The 16,288-nt window shown below is 35.7% G+C and overlaps 1 protein-coding gene across 1 annotated transcript in view; it reads right to left on the bottom strand.

The window, feature by feature from the left end:
- Nucleotides 1–15,253, bottom strand: part of LOC149532345 (uncharacterized) — a 99,535-nt gene extending 84,282 nt beyond the window's left edge. The window contains exon 1 of the mRNA XM_089804935.1: nt 14,365–15,253. Within this exon, the coding sequence (XP_089661061.1) occupies nt 14,365–14,910 (546 nt within the window). The 5' untranslated portion in view covers nt 14,911–15,253. The remainder of the gene's footprint in view (nt 1–14,364) is intronic.
- Between the last annotated feature and the right edge of the window lie 1,035 nt (nt 15,254–16,288).

Here is a 16,288-nt window from a genome sequence, read left to right as displayed (position 1 = left end):
ACATGCTTCATTGCTGCCCAATGATCAATCTTGGGGACTATCTTGAAGGGTAAAATGTACCATACTGCAAACTTGAGATCAAGTCCAATGGTCTTGAGAGTCAAGTACCTAAAAGTGGTTTCATGAACAGAAGGAGAATCGAACTTGACTGACAATGTCAATCCTTTCTACATGGGCATAGAAGCAAGTTTACAATCCTACATTTGAAACCTATCAAGCATGTTGCTAGCATACTTAAACAAGGAAATAAAAAATGTTATATAAGCCCCAAATATGTCATTTCAAAATCCTTGCACATGTCTTGTTTGATTTCGGCAATCAAATGTGTTGAACTGCTAGTTCTTTGTCAGCAACCTTGAAATCAAGAGGTTGTGTCATGTAGACTTCATCCTACAACTCACTATTGAGGAAGGCATTCCTAACATCCATCTGATCGACTTTCATTCCAACCTGAGCTGCAATGGTGAGAAGAAGGCTAATCATACTCATCTTGGAAGAAGCAAAAGTCTCCTCATAGTCAATGCCCTCCAGCTGTGTGAATCCTCGAGCAACTAATCAAGCCTTGTATTTATCTAAGGTAGCATATGCATGAAGAGCTCATACACCTATTTGTAACTAATGGGCTTCTGGAAGATCAAAGAGAACCCCAAGTGTTGTTCTTTGGAAGACTCTAGTATTCTACATCTATTGCTTGTTTCCACTTTGGAATCCCTTTTGCCTCTACAAATGTTTGAGGCTCATAAATACTATGAAGGTTGGCCATGAGAGCACAGTTAACTGTATCTTGTTGCTTGCCCTTATTCCTAGAAGATATACACTCAATGAGCTCATCAGAACGAAGATTACTAATGGTCTTGGCCCACCATTTAGGTCAAAGAGTAGATGTGCCAACATTAGATGGAGGAGTAATAACTAGAGTTGGAGGTGAAAGAGGATTTTAAATAGGTGGAAAATTAGCATCATTCGAAGGGAAGGCAAATAGAGCATCATCAAATACAAAACTTGCATCATCCTTCCCATTAGGTGAACCCCATGGAAGATGGACACCAAAATTAGAAGTCTTCAAAGGTTTATCATCAAAATCTTGCTCAGACAAAAAAAGTTGAATTAGTCCTCATCCTTCATTGAAGACAACATCATGACTTAAGATAAAACAATTAATGTCTACATCAATCAGTTAGTAAGCTTTGTGGTTGTCACCGTATCCTATAAACATAACCTTCTGACTCTTGGAATCTAACTTGGAGCACTAGGCATCTGGAATCCATACATATACTAAAGAGACAACAACATTCAGATGGCTAATCCTAGGTTTGCAATCAATCCTAGGCTTCCTTAGGAGTCTTCCCCTTAACATGTGTAATGCCTACCCCTACTTGACTTTTCTAATTTGTTTTGACTGGATTCTTTTAGGCCTGTTCTATTATTATGTTCTATGATTAGCTATGCTAGATTACCGGAATTGATTAGTTGTATTTCATATTCAATTGATATATATATGTTGAGGTACTTAGTGCCAATTATTTCAGTTATTGAATGATGTTAGTTAGACGAATATTTTTATGCGGTTTCTACGGATACTTACCCCATCCTTGCATGCGTATGGTGTGTGTGTGTATGTTTTCTTTATGTTTGACCTTTCTGATGTGGTTGAGAAAGGGAATTATAGTCACCTGCTAGTAGGGATCAACATGATGAACCACTTCCTGTCATTGTCTGTTTAGTTTAGAATATTGTGTTTGTACATGCATGGATTTTATGCAGATTGCAAGTACCGGGTATCGACTTCCCTGAATTGCCAGGATGAGCGTACCCTATCGCAATATTTCAATGGTATGAGTGGGGAGATAACTCTTGAGTCCAAATCCTAAACCCTAAGCCAATTGTCCTAGAAAATAAGACAAATATCTGAGTTAGTTTATCCATCCGAATTCGTCAAGTGATGTGAATTCGTGATTTTGACCCTGGAGTTTGATTATGTTCTTTGCCTTCAGTTGAGTTGTCATTTTTGGTTTTGTGGGTATGTGGTGATTTTCTGTTATAATTAAATCAAATTAAAAGATAATTTAATGGAAATTTTATAAAGAAATTTGATATCTAATTAATTGAAAAATTAATTAAATAAAAGAATTAAATTTAAAAAATTAAATTAAAGTTCTAATTTTAGCATATTTATATTTATTTAATTTAATAATTATTATTTAAGAGTTTTATTTTAATAATAAACTCTAAACAATATTATCAATTGAGTAATAAATATTATTTGATTAAAAAGAAAATATTAAAATATGTGAATATTTGATTAATTAAAAACTAATTAAATTTATGCTTTAAATAAAAAGTATAAATTTAGACATCTAAATTAGAGGTCTAAATTGAAAATTGGTTGAAGAAAGATTAGAATATGTTATTTCATTAATTAGAAATTAATTAAATATGTACTTCAGTTTAAAATATTTATTTTAAAAGTCTAATTTAAGAAGTTGGATAAAAATAGAATTAAAATATTAAAAGATTAAAGATTTAATATTGTTTTATTATGATTATTTAATTAATAATTATTAAATTAGAGTTGCATTTAAATATTACGCTTTAATTATTCTTATTAATTTAAATAATAAACTATGCTTTAAATAGTGCTTACGCTAATCAATAAAGTGAAGGAAAAGAAAATATAAAAGAATATTTTAATTAAAAAGTTCTTTAAATGTGCATGAAAGAATTAAATTTAAAAGATTTGATTAAAGTTCTAATTTAGGCGTATTTATATTTATTTAATTTAATAATAATTTATTCAGGAGTTTTATTTTTAATAAACTCTAAATAATATTATTAGTTAAATTAATAAATATTATATTAAAAACGTCACATGAATTAATAAGGGAGAGAAAGCTTTAATTTAATAAATTAATAAGGGAGAGAAAGCTTTAATTTAATAAAGTTTATTTTAATTAAATTGCATAAAGTGTGTGCATGAAAATTAAAATATAGTAATTAAAGACAACGGGTTTTCGCATGATTGCATGATCAAAGTCTTGATTTAGGGAAAAAACTCTTTATTAAGGAGATTAGAGCTCATTTCTAGAGACACAGGTTTGGAAGAGCCAATTTTCAAAAAGAGAGTTTTCGAAGGAAAAGGAAGATTCTTGCGTGTTTGTGCGTTCATTGTTTTAGCATCAGATCTAGGTAGGATCTTGTGGGTTTGTGCAGTAGTTGCTCGTTCTTCGAATTCTTGTTTTCTCTGTGTCTATTGTGTTTCTATTTTCAGAAGTTCTCTAGGTTGAAACTCTTGTTTGAGAAAATTGATTTCCATTATAGAATTGTCTGTGATTTAATCTGAAAACTTTTAGTAAATATTGAACTTTAGGGTTTTCAAAACCTAATGAATTATGAAATTCACTTTTGTATGCACTTTATGTAATGTGCGATTTACTAGTGTTGGGGTTTTCGGGTTTGACTTAGCTTTTGTCAGTTGGATGTTTACCAGAGGCTCGGAAGTTTTGTTTTGTAATGTCATGATGATGTTTTGATCTCGATCTTTTATACTCAACCACGGTAATGTGTCTGGTATGCTCTATGAGCTGTTTTAATGCATTGATTGTTATTGCTTTCCAGTGTTCTTATGTGATACTGAGATGAATGATGTGACCTATCTGATATAACCTTTGAGTCTTCAATCAGTTGTATTTGAATTGATTTTCAGTCGCTTGTATAGGACTGAGGTGTTTATATGATTTGTTCTTGGTGATTTCATGTTATGACATGGATTGGTTTATGTATACTTGATTTTGGGATTAGTCCCGTTAGGATGATCGTATTGGTGGAATCCGTGATTATGATCAGTGTTTTTCAATACTTGTCAGTTGCTTGTTTAAGAACTGATGTGTGGTATGTGGTCTTTTGTGATCTTTTGATTTTACTGAGATTAGGGTAGGTTATCTGTATGTTAAGTTGGGAAATGGCTTGCAATGGAGGCGGGGGCTCAAAGTGGTTGCTAAGATAACCCATTGTAAGTTATTTAATAAGTGATTACATTTCATTAAATGGGTTTAAAATGAATTAAAAAGATATTGATACCACAGAAAGTCACTAAGGGGCCAGAGGATTAAAAGACTAGCTGGGTAACCTTAGAGTTGACTCGCTAGTATGCCTTGTCAATACAAAAGGATACTAGTGCCAAATACAATCACTTGGGGGCCGGAGGATTAAAAGATTAGCCAGGTAACCCTAGAGTTGGTTATGACACTTGCCCACTCGCATAATAGATTTCCTACGTGTCTATGTTGCCTTTGGGATTAGTTGATACTTGTGTCTTGATACCTTTGAGTTAGATTGCTTTCAGGTAATTCCTTGATCCTAGATGTTGGATTTGATTGTTGAGTTTGTTATCTTGTTTGGGACTAGAGACTAGCTCCTTAGCGCGGTGGGAGTGGACCTTTTTGGGTTCCATGAGATCGGGTGGTAGTGCTTTTTCTTATACCATTGAGATCCAACCGTCAAATGATGCTGCTAGATGTGTTTGTGCAAATGTTCCTTTATATCTGTTATTGTATTTTTATGATGGATGGTTGTACTATTGTATTGTATTTGATTTTATAAGATCTTAAGAGATGATGTAATTTATTTCATGATGTAATTAATTTCAGCCTTTCATTCCCTGTGACCTGTACAGTGGATGATTGTGCATTCTGTTTATTGCCAAGTGGCATCATATATAATTGTATATTATTTAAATGGATTTATATTGGTAAATTATTATTTAATGTGGATTTATTATATATTAAATTTATTATTAATTAAACTTAAATGTGATTCGTCATGGGACCCTTAAGAATTGTAATCTGTTTTATGGTATGTGCTTATGTGAATGTTAATTGCTTCTGCTATGTTATAACTATTGTTTGTTAAGTTATTATCTTTAACTTTTAAAAAAATGTTTGACAAACTTAGTAAAACTTTAAGTTAACTTCTTTTGGGTCACATGGTGGGGCGATACAATATGTGTGGAAGACCGATTAAGGAGAAAGACTGCAGCAAACACTGCTTTTGCTCAATATTTCTTAGGAATGTATTTGTGTTTCATCATTGACCTAACGATTTCTATAATGGTGCAATTATGACACTCTACAATGTAGTTTTGTTGAGGTGTATCGTGTGGTCAACTAACATTTGATGCCATGTGTATCAACTAAAGTGGAGAAACTAGTCGAACAACGCCCCCCCCCCCCCCCCCCCCCCACCATTACCAGACCTAGGAGTTATACTACAACAACCAAACTCTTTTCCTAATATGGTAAACACATGATTTCTCTAAGAAAGTACACCCACATTTTACAAATAAAATCATCAACAAAAAGCAAGAAATACCTACACCCAAACTCAAAAGGAGTATTCAACAGACCACATACACCAACATGGATCAGTTGTAATACCTTAGAGGCTTGCCATGAGTCACCCATCCTTGAATGGTATCCGAAGTTGCTTCCTAGCCTGACAAGCTCCACAAACTCACTAATTCTCAAGTAGGTCATGCATTAAATCTCCCTAAACAAGTTGAGCGAGAGAGTGAATGTTCAAGTGACCATATAGTTGATGTCAGAGACTATTGATAGACAATAATTTCATTGCGAAGGAATGCTCAAGAGAATCACCCATATCTACCAGTCTGTATAGACCAGTATTGTAGGACTCTACAAGCCTCGAACCGAGTCAAGGCTCGAAAGGTTTTTGGCCTGTGGACTCTAACTCGGCCAAGTCCTGCAAAGTACTTTCAAGACTCGCAGAGTTGATGGACTCTCCTGACTCAGTGAGTCTCATGGCCAAGACTTTGTCGCAGCCACTTGAGCCATAAAGTAAATATAAACATGCTTAATGAAATTTTTTGGCTTATATGTTCATGTTGCAATAGTAGATTCCAACAATTTGTACTAGAGATTCCCAATAAGGTAACCAATATGGAGTAGTAAAATATGTCTTGCATGTAGCAGGTAAAAAGCATAACAATTTGTCTATAAAGCAAATTACAGGTTTTGCCAAAAAAGCAATGTCACCTCACAAACTGTAATCACAAGTCTTGGAACCAAGTATCAAAAATTTAAAACAGCATTATCAAATTTGAGAGCATTGCAAGAAATAAAATGCTTTCCTTTTAAAGTATTGAACATCTCTAGATCAATAAAAGAACATATTTAATGTTTGTGAAAGATTTTTAAAAAACATATTAAACCGGTCATTTGACAAAGTTTAAAGAGGATGAAACTTGAGCAATTATATACTTGATATCATTCCAAAAATTCATAATGATCTTTCCAGTCTACTAAGAACAAAAAATTTAAGCGAAGTTGTTCTGAAATAACTTGCATGATAGAAGAATATAATATAAAATACGTTGTAAACATTTGATAATAATATGCCACTTCAAGGGAGCAACCTCGTAATCCACTTCAAGGGAGATACCACCAATAGTCTTCAATGTGAACACAATACTCAACATGATGATAACAAATAACCTATACCTTCTATATAATTTTAGTTTAACTTGTTTCCTTCAGAAATTTGCATTTACACTTTATATGATCAATGTAAACTTGTGTATGTGTGCAAAGTGGCTTTTATCTCAATTAGTGTCTTTGAAGTTAATTGACTAAATGATGCATGAAAAAAGTTCTAAATTTTTTAATTTCTTGGGTTTTTCATTTTTTTTGAGTTTGGACATTGAGTGTGAATCCGAGCACAACACCAACTTATTGAGTCTGAGGCAAGTCTTGAGTCTTGTAACTATGTTATTGACCATGATCCTCAATGCCAACAGCTACAAAAGTGTATGTCGCACAATCAACAATCACTTGTGTGCACTACATACCACATCAAGCTAAGGAGAATGTCGTATGATCCAACTCACTGAGAGTAGGTTTAGTTCCATGCCAAGAACGTAGTAAACATTGAGGAATATGAGATTCCTCCCACCCGACTATATCCAAGTGTTGCCCTTGCCAATAACGATATACTCTTCACCTCCTCCAAAGATGACAAAATCAGGATAGGGTGAAAATTGTATAAACCAATCATGCATGTGAGTGAAATGTCAAGAAGCACCAAAACCTATATACCAAGCAGAAGATTTCACATGGTCTGCAAGTCTTTTACCCATGATGGCATAAAAGGCAGACTCTTTCTGCTCTATGTGCTTAGCAACATTGGCTTTAGGCTGAGACCCTCCCCGCTTCCACTGATAGGAAGGCAAACAATTGCGACAATCCTTGATCATATGGCCATATTTATGAGCAGTTACATTGAACCTTCTTCTTCTTTGAACTATCCTGAGACTGACTAAGAGCCCTTCTGCAAAGATGAGTGAGATTTCTCTTTATCCTTGGAAAAGGATTTGGCTTCAAAAGCTTGCTCTGAGGACAAAGTGGCAGTGCTACCAAATTGTTGTTTCCAACAATCCTGCTGCAGGAGTTTGGTGCACAACTTTGGAAATTTCAGATGAACATTAGTTGAAGTAATGTTGAGAGTTTCGGTAGAGCGCTCATAAGGTTTAGGTGGGCTCTTCAGGTTGATGATTACCATATCTTCTTCCTCTATTTTCTGAACAATGGCTTCAAGTTGATCTTAGATGTCCCTAATCTTCGTGAGATGCTCTTGCAAAGACATACATTCATCCATCATGCAAGTCCTTTAGATGCTTCCAAATTTTTGACACTAACATGCAAAAAAGAACTTGAGGCAGCTGATCATTTGTGACAAAGAGCTTGAGAAGAATGACGGTGTCCTGATTCTGGCCATCAAACTTGTCTTGGTTTGTTCCGGTTGTGGTAGGATGAGTCTCTATTCCATAAAACAAGTTCATCAAGGCGAAGATTTTCGAAAATCAGGATAGGGTGAAAATTGTATAAACCAATCATGCATGTGAGTGAAATGTCAAGAAGCACCAAAACCTATATACCAAGCAGAAGATTTCACATGGTCTGCAAGTCTTTTACCCATGATGGCATAAAAGGCAGACTCTTTCTGCTCTATGTGCTTAGCAACATTGGCTTTAGGCTGAGACCCTCCCCGCTTCCACTGATAGGAAGGCAAACAATTGCGACAATCCTTGATCATATGGCCATATTTATGAGCAGTTACATTGAACCTTCTTCTTCTTTGAACTATCCTGAGACTGACTAAGAGCCCTTCTGCAAAGATGAGTGAGATTTCTCTTTATCCTTGGAAAAGGATTTGGCTTCAAAAGCTTGCTCTGAGGACAAAGTGGCAGTGCTACCAAATTGTTGTTTCCAACAATCCTGCTGCAGGAGTTTGGTGCACAACTTTGGAAATTTCAGATGAACATTAGTTGAAGTAATGTTGAGAGTTTCGGTAGAGCGCTCATAAGGTTTAGGTGGGCTCTTCAGGTTGATGATTACCATATCTTCTTCCTCTATTTTCTGAACAATGGCTTCAAGTTGATCTTAGATGTCCCTAATCTTCGTGAGATGCTCTTGCAAAGACATACATTCATCCATCATGCAAGTCCTTTAGATGCTTCCAAATTTTTGACACTAACATGCAAAAAAGAACTTGAGGCAGCTGATCATTTGTGACAAAGAGCTTGAGAAGAATGACGGTGTCCTGATTCTGGCCATCAAACTTGTCTTGGTTTGTTCCGGTTGTGGTAGGATGAGTCTCTATTCCATAAAACAAGTTCATCAAGGCGAAGATTTTCGAAAATCAGGATAGGGTGAAAATTGTATAAACCAATCATGCATGTGAGTGAAATGTCAAGAAGCACCAAAACCTATATACCAAGCAGAAGATTTCACATGGTCTGCAAGTCTTTTACCCATGATGGCATAAAAGGCAGACTCTTTCTGCTCTATGTGCTTAGCAACATTGGCTTTAGGCTGAGACCCTCCCCGCTTCCACTGATAGGAAGGCAAACAATTGCGACAATCCTTGATCATATGGCCATATTTATGAGCAGTTACATTGAACCTTCTTCTTCTTTGAACTATCCTGAGACTGACTAAGAGCCCTTCTGCAAAGATGAGTGAGATTTCTCTTTATCCTTGGAAAAGGATTTGGCTTCAAAAGCTTGCTCTGAGGACAAAGTGGCAGTGCTACCAAATTGTTGTTTCCAACAATCCTGCTGCAGGAGTTTGGTGCACAACTTTGGAAATTTCAGATGAACATTAGTTGAAGTAATGTTGAGAGTTTCGGTAGAGCGCTCATAAGGTTTAGGTGGGCTCTTCAGGTTGATGATTACCATATCTTCTTCCTCTATTTTCTGAACAATGGCTTCAAGTTGATCTTAGATGTCCCTAATCTTCGTGAGATGCTCTTGCAAAGACATACATTCATCCATCATGCAAGTCCTTTAGATGCTTCCAAATTTTTGACACTAACATGCAAAAAAGAACTTGAGGCAGCTGATCATTTGTGACAAAGAGCTTGAGAAGAATGACGGTGTCCTGATTCTGGCCATCAAACTTGTCTTGGTTTGTTCCGGTTGTGGTAGGATGAGTCTCTATTCCATAAAACAAGTTCATCAAGGCGAAGATTTTCGAAAATCAGGATAGGGTGAAAATTGTATAAACCAATCATGCATGTGAGTGAAATGTCAAGAAGCACCAAAACCTATATACCAAGCAGAAGATTTCACATGGTCTGCAAGTCTTTTACCCATGATGGCATAAAAGGCAGACTCTTTCTGCTCTATGTGCTTAGCAACATTGGCTTTAGGCTGAGACCCTCCCCGCTTCCACTGATAGGAAGGCAAACAATTGCGACAATCCTTGATCATATGGCCATATTTATGAGCAGTTACATTGAACCTTCTTCTTCTTTGAACTATCCTGAGACTGACTAAGAGCCCTTCTGCAAAGATGAGTGAGATTTCTCTTTATCCTTGGAAAAGGATTTGGCTTCAAAAGCTTGCTCTGAGGACAAAGTGGCAGTGCTACCAAATTGTTGTTTCCAACAATCCTGCTGCAGGAGTTTGGTGCACAACTTTGGAAATTTCAGATGAACATTAGTTGAAGTAATGTTGAGAGTTTCGGTAGAGCGCTCATAAGGTTTAGGTGGGCTCTTCAGGTTGATGATTACCATATCTTCTTCCTCTATTTTCTGAACAATGGCTTCAAGTTGATCTTAGATGTCCCTAATCTTCGTGAGATGCTCTTGCAAAGACATACATTCATCCATCATGCAAGTCCTTTAGATGCTTCCAAATTTTTGACACTAACATGCAAAAAAGAACTTGAGGCAGCTGATCATTTGTGACAAAGAGCTTGAGAAGAATGACGGTGTCCTGATTCTGGCCATCAAACTTGTCTTGGTTTGTTCCGGTTGTGGTAGGATGAGTCTCTATTCCATAAAACAAGTTCATCAAGGCGAAGATTTTCGAAAATCAGGATAGGGTGAAAATTGTATAAACCAATCATGCATGTGAGTGAAATGTCAAGAAGCACCAAAACCTATATACCAAGCAGAAGATTTCACATGGTCTGCAAGTCTTTTACCCATGATGGCATAAAAGGCAGACTCTTTCTGCTCTATGTGCTTAGCAACATTGGCTTTAGGCTGAGACCCTCCCCGCTTCCACTGATAGGAAGGCAAACAATTGCGACAATCCTTGATCATATGGCCATATTTATGAGCAGTTACATTGAACCTTCTTCTTCTTTGAACTATCCTGAGACTGACTAAGAGCCCTTCTGCAAAGATGAGTGAGATTTCTCTTTATCCTTGGAAAAGGATTTGGCTTCAAAAGCTTGCTCTGAGGACAAAGTGGCAGTGCTACCAAATTGTTGTTTCCAACAATCCTGCTGCAGGAGTTTGGTGCACAACTTTGGAAATTTCAGATGAACATTAGTTGAAGTAATGTTGAGAGTTTCGGTAGAGCGCTCATAAGGTTTAGGTGGGCTCTTCAGGTTGATGATTACCATATCTTCTTCCTCTATTTTCTGAACAATGGCTTCAAGTTGATCTTAGATGTCCCTAATCTTCGTGAGATGCTCTTGCAAAGACATACATTCATCCATCATGCAAGTCCTTTAGATGCTTCCAAATTTTTGACACTAACATGCAAAAAAGAACTTGAGGCAGCTGATCATTTGTGACAAAGAGCTTGAGAAGAATGACGGTGTCCTGATTCTGGCCATCAAACTTGTCTTGGTTTGTTCCGGTTGTGGTAGGATGAGTCTCTATTCCATAAAACAAGTTCATCAAGGCGAAGATTTTCGAAGATTGTTAGCATGTGTTGCTTCTAGGTGTTATAATTTTTGTTGTTAAATCTCTAACTGCCTTCCAACATCAAGTTGATCAAATGCCTTGAAAACGAAAAAACAAAGAACAGGCAATAGCACAGAATTTGAAACATGAATCCCAATGCAAGAAATAGAGGCAGATGTAGGTACAACTACAAAAAAATTGAAGTATGACTAGTACAGATTTTCAGAAGCAAAATTAGTTGGCCTAGAAAAAACCAACGAAGACAAAAAAGAGCTCTCAAAAAACTTACAAAGAATTAGAAATCAAAACAATTTTTAGACTTAAATTGAAGAGTCAAAAGCTTAATCGAAGTTGCAGAAACCCTAGGCAGCCATAAACAAACCAAAAAGCTTTGTGCAAAGTCAACACACTAGCTAAAAGAGACTAGATAGTCTCGTCTGCAAACAAAAAACTCTAATGCACCATCAACAACAAAGAGAACAACCAAAATGGGTCATCAATAGAAACGGTAAGTTGCAGAAAAAACGCAGGTTGCAGAGGAAGACACAGCAAAATGAATGTTGTCACTCCAGAAAAAATGGCATTGAGCAAGGAAAACACCTTCAAGTTGCAGAGAGAAGGCATCATTTGCAGAGCGAGAGCCCTTTGAAACAAAAAGGGTAATGAAAAATAAAAATATTTTTAAAAAATCGAAAAATCAGATTTTTTAGAGAAATAAATTTCTTAATCTTCCAAGCTCTAATACCATATTACTGTGAATAAATTGGTAAAATATTTTGATATATTAACAAAAGATCATTATGTAGAATATACAAGAATCCAAAATAGCAAGTTTCAAAGAAAATCAAAAAACTGAAGAAGATCGAAGAAGCAATCTGATCTACATGATTTACATATTATACAAAAATGACCATTAAATAGTAATAGAATAATATTATAATAGAAATTAGCACTTAATACTTGAGTTTATCTTGCATTTTTCAACTTTTATTTTGTTGTTGTTTTCTCTGAAAGCTCTTCTGCCAATAAACGGAATTGGAGTACATACTCCTTTATCTATTCAGTGAATCATAATTGGTTGGCAGCAAAAAGAGTTGAGGACTTGGTATTTACTCATTCTAATTTGCATCTTGTGTCACATAAGGATCCCCAATACAAAAAGGGGGCAGCAAAGCTTTGGGATGTAGTACCCGAGTTTGCTGACTTGGATGCAACCATTTAATAACTTGCTAGAGCCACTATGGCTGATTTGGATGATGATGATGATGATGACGACGACGACAACGACATACCACACAGTGCATCTAGTGCAAGTGGAACCGTTTCGGGTTTAAATGATGATGATAATCTTAATCTTGCAGACCATCAAAATTCAGTAGACAATGTTTTTAATAATCCATTTGATGATTGATGAACATTGAATCATATTTTATGAACTACATTTTGTAATTAAGTAATTCTAATGATTTCATTGAAATTTGTGAGCATAGACTTATATGGTATTGCTGATATGGCTTATTCGATTATTATTCCACTATCAATTGGCATTTAATATTTATTTTTGGCATTTGGCATTGATCAATGATCAAGTATCATACTATGAAATGATTTAATTTTAAAATTCTCTACATTTCTCTTTTCTTGTATATATAATGCATATATATACACGCACATGTACCCATACGTAGCCAAACCCCTAAAACAAATTTCACATACCCACTTATTGTGTTCTCATATACCCGCACCTATCCTCAGCCCAAACCAGTAACTTAGCTGATTTTGAAATGATTTAGTTTTGAAATTCTCTATTTTTCTCTTTTTTGTATGCATGCACACACACAAACGCGCGCGTGCGCGCGCACACACCTACCCATAAGTAGCCAAACCCCTAATAAAAATTTGACAGACCCGTGTACTCGGTTCTCATAGACCCGCACCTGTCCCCGAGCCTGAACCAGTAACTGAACTGATTAAGCTTCAAAATCGTTTCTTTTTTGTATGTAGATCATTTTTTTTATCAATCATTCAAAATTTTGATCTCAACTCTGTGTTTTCACTATTGAACCCTACAAGTCAAGTTTGTAGTAAAATTAAAGCAAAGTAACAAGAATCGGAATCGGATCGGAATCGGCAAGGCCGAATCGGATCGTGAATCGGCCATGAATCGGAAAATTTAAAAAACCCTTGAAATTTAGTGAGTAACTTATTTCATAAACCCTTTATCGCTGATTCGATTCACCGATTCACAAAAAATCGTTTGGCTTGAATCAAATCGCCAAATCGCGTGAATCGCATGAATCGCCGTGATTCTTGGAACTATGAATTAAAGGGACAAAAATATTATAAATCAATGATTGAGAAATCCAACGAAGCAGTAAAGAATTTTCTCTGAGGGAAATTTTCTCAAAAATTTGGAGTGTTAATCAAGAGAACTATGTAAATGGTCTATGCAAGATGAACTCTAAAAAAATGCAGCAAATATGTCGAGATTATTACCTAAACCTGCAAAACTCTTAGATTTAGATGTTCAGCGAAAACATTATTTTAAATTCATAATTTCATATTTTCCATAAAAGCCAGATTTCTATTGGAATCAAATGATATATTCTGAAAAGAATAACAAGATAGATAAAAATTAATGACAAAATCCTTCAACTCTCCAAAAGCAGTTTTGCTCCCACGATTATTACAAAATTAACAGACATTATAGACCAACCTCAACAAATTTTCCCTGAAAAGAGGACGTTTCCTCTAAAAGAACAACAAAATATAAAAACCGCCAACATTCCTAGGCAAAAACACTGTGTTCTTCATCAAAAAAGAAATTCTGAAAATATACAAAGAAATTCATTGAGATTATTAACAAAATGATACGAATTCTTCATAAATGAAAACTTCACCAGTCATACGGCAAAATCCACACATTGGCAACAAAAGCGTACAGATTTCACCAAAACGAGGTATTTTCAGAAAAATCATAAAATCGGGATAAAGTACAACAATTTCGATTTAGATAATTAACAAAAATATCAACAAGTCATTTCCAACAGATTTACTTGAATTACAATCTAAAACTCTTCAAATTCTTGATATTATAGTGTATGGACTGTGGAAAACTTATGCCAAACACTTAAATTATTATCTACATACCTGAAAGGTGCGGCGATAATCATCCACAAGCATTCGGAGCTGACTGAGCAGGTGCTGAACCATCTCTCTCCGGTTGAGCATAAGGCACACAATTATGAATCGCGCATAACATCTGAGCTGCTTGTTAGCCAATGCGATCTCTTGGCCGCTGTCCTTAAAATACTCCCTACTCAAGATCGCCTCGTAGAAAATATACGATTCCGAAAGATAACTGGCCTCGCTGGTCCTCTGGTACTGACTATAATACAGCTGTGCAATACGCGAGGCAATTTCTCCGATCTCCCACCGTTTCAACCCCGCCTCCACCAATTTCTGCCTGTTCTCCTGCTGGAATTTCCACAATTTCGTATAAACCTTGAAAACCTTGTGAAAGTAAGAATCATACTTGCTGCGTCCGTATGAGGGCAAATCTCTCACGCGTGCGAATTTCTTGTCAGCCTTGTCGACCAGTCCCCAATAAACTTCACTCACAGGCAGTGCCGCCGGATTATTGTTACTGTTACTGTTATTGCTGCTGCTACTATTGTTGCCGCTGTTTTGCGCCATTATTCTTCTCCCCTCCTTCAATTTTCCTCAGAATTTGCTAAGTATTGCTATCAACGTCAGGAAAATTTTCTACATTTCTCATTAGGAAAAGATAATACGAGTTTTTCGAAAATCGTACGTGCCGGCAGAATGTTAGTCGAATTGCGTCCAGAGCAAATCGGTACTTCGAAATTTTCAGAGCGCTGAACGAATGTAAGCAGAGGAATTATCCTAGGGTTTGAATTCAAGCAGGGTTTTCAACGGATCTGACCTGAGCTGAATTATTCTGCTGTACAGCTAACCCTTGGCTTCTGTGGCATTACAGAACGCAGCCAAATCGGTCTTTTTCCATTCTCCTGCATCTGCCCTTAATTTGCGTTTCATCTCGTTTTATTTCATTTCATGCGAGTCGGAAAAAGTGATGAATGAATTATTAAATCAGTCTTACTGTTGGTAGACGATATTTGGCCATTATGCGGTTTGTTTTTTTGGGCCTTACGAGGGCGACTTGTCTCACCTAAATAAATATTTCAATGATTATACGACTAAACATTTGAAATCCCTCATTTTCCATGATTTGGCGTTTATTTGTTTGTGTGACGAGACTAGGGGGCCCCAAAAATGAAATGAAAATGATCCACTGTTTTACTGTCTAAAGTTTTGCGACTTTAAAATGTTTTTCGCTGTCCGATTTTAGATGATTTTAAAATGTTTAGGTGGGGATTTGAGGAAACAAGCTCGGTTTTTGTAAAAGGGTTTAGGTGCACCGTACATGTTAGAGGGTCCATGGCACCTACTTTTCACGTGGCTGACCAATGCTAGGCCTACATCTCTTTTAAGTTCTTTACATCTGATGTGTAATGGCATAATTGCAAAACTATGAGCACATCATTATTATGGTGGTATAGAAGAATTAAATGTGAAGTTTGAAGATTATTGTAATAAGGATATTTGGGTCTAAATTTTGACGATCAGAGAATGATGTTGAAGTTGTAAAAAATCAGATCTGATTGTTTAATATGTCTAGTTTTATAATTATATTGGAATCATATTTATTTTAATAATAATAAATTGTGACTAGAATTTGTAATTTGTTTTCTTTCTTATACATTTTTTTATAGTGTGATATGAAATGTTGATGTAAAAAATTCTAATAAATATCAAAAAATATTTGTTATTGATTGTGGAAATTTGTTATCATTAATAAATATAATATATTGTATGAATTTATTAGGTGTGATATGTGATTGAATGGACATAATAAGTGCTCGAAAATATGCTAACCCTTGCTATTTTAGTATCAAGATCTATCAAGATCGTGTATGAGAGCATTATTCGGGAGTTTATCAACTCATGGATGAATGTGTTCTTCTAGGTCAAAACCCTTTTGCAAGACGTG

The sequence above is a fragment of the Cupressus sempervirens genome, chromosome 10 (genome assembly GCF_028749045.1).
Source record: "Cupressus sempervirens isolate cs-2001-9-10 chromosome 10, ASM2874904v1, whole genome shotgun sequence".
Lineage (NCBI taxonomy): Eukaryota > Viridiplantae > Streptophyta > Pinopsida > Cupressales > Cupressaceae > Cupressus > Cupressus sempervirens.
Note: the sequence above shows the minus strand (reverse complement) of the source record. Positions and strands in the feature narration are given on the sequence as shown.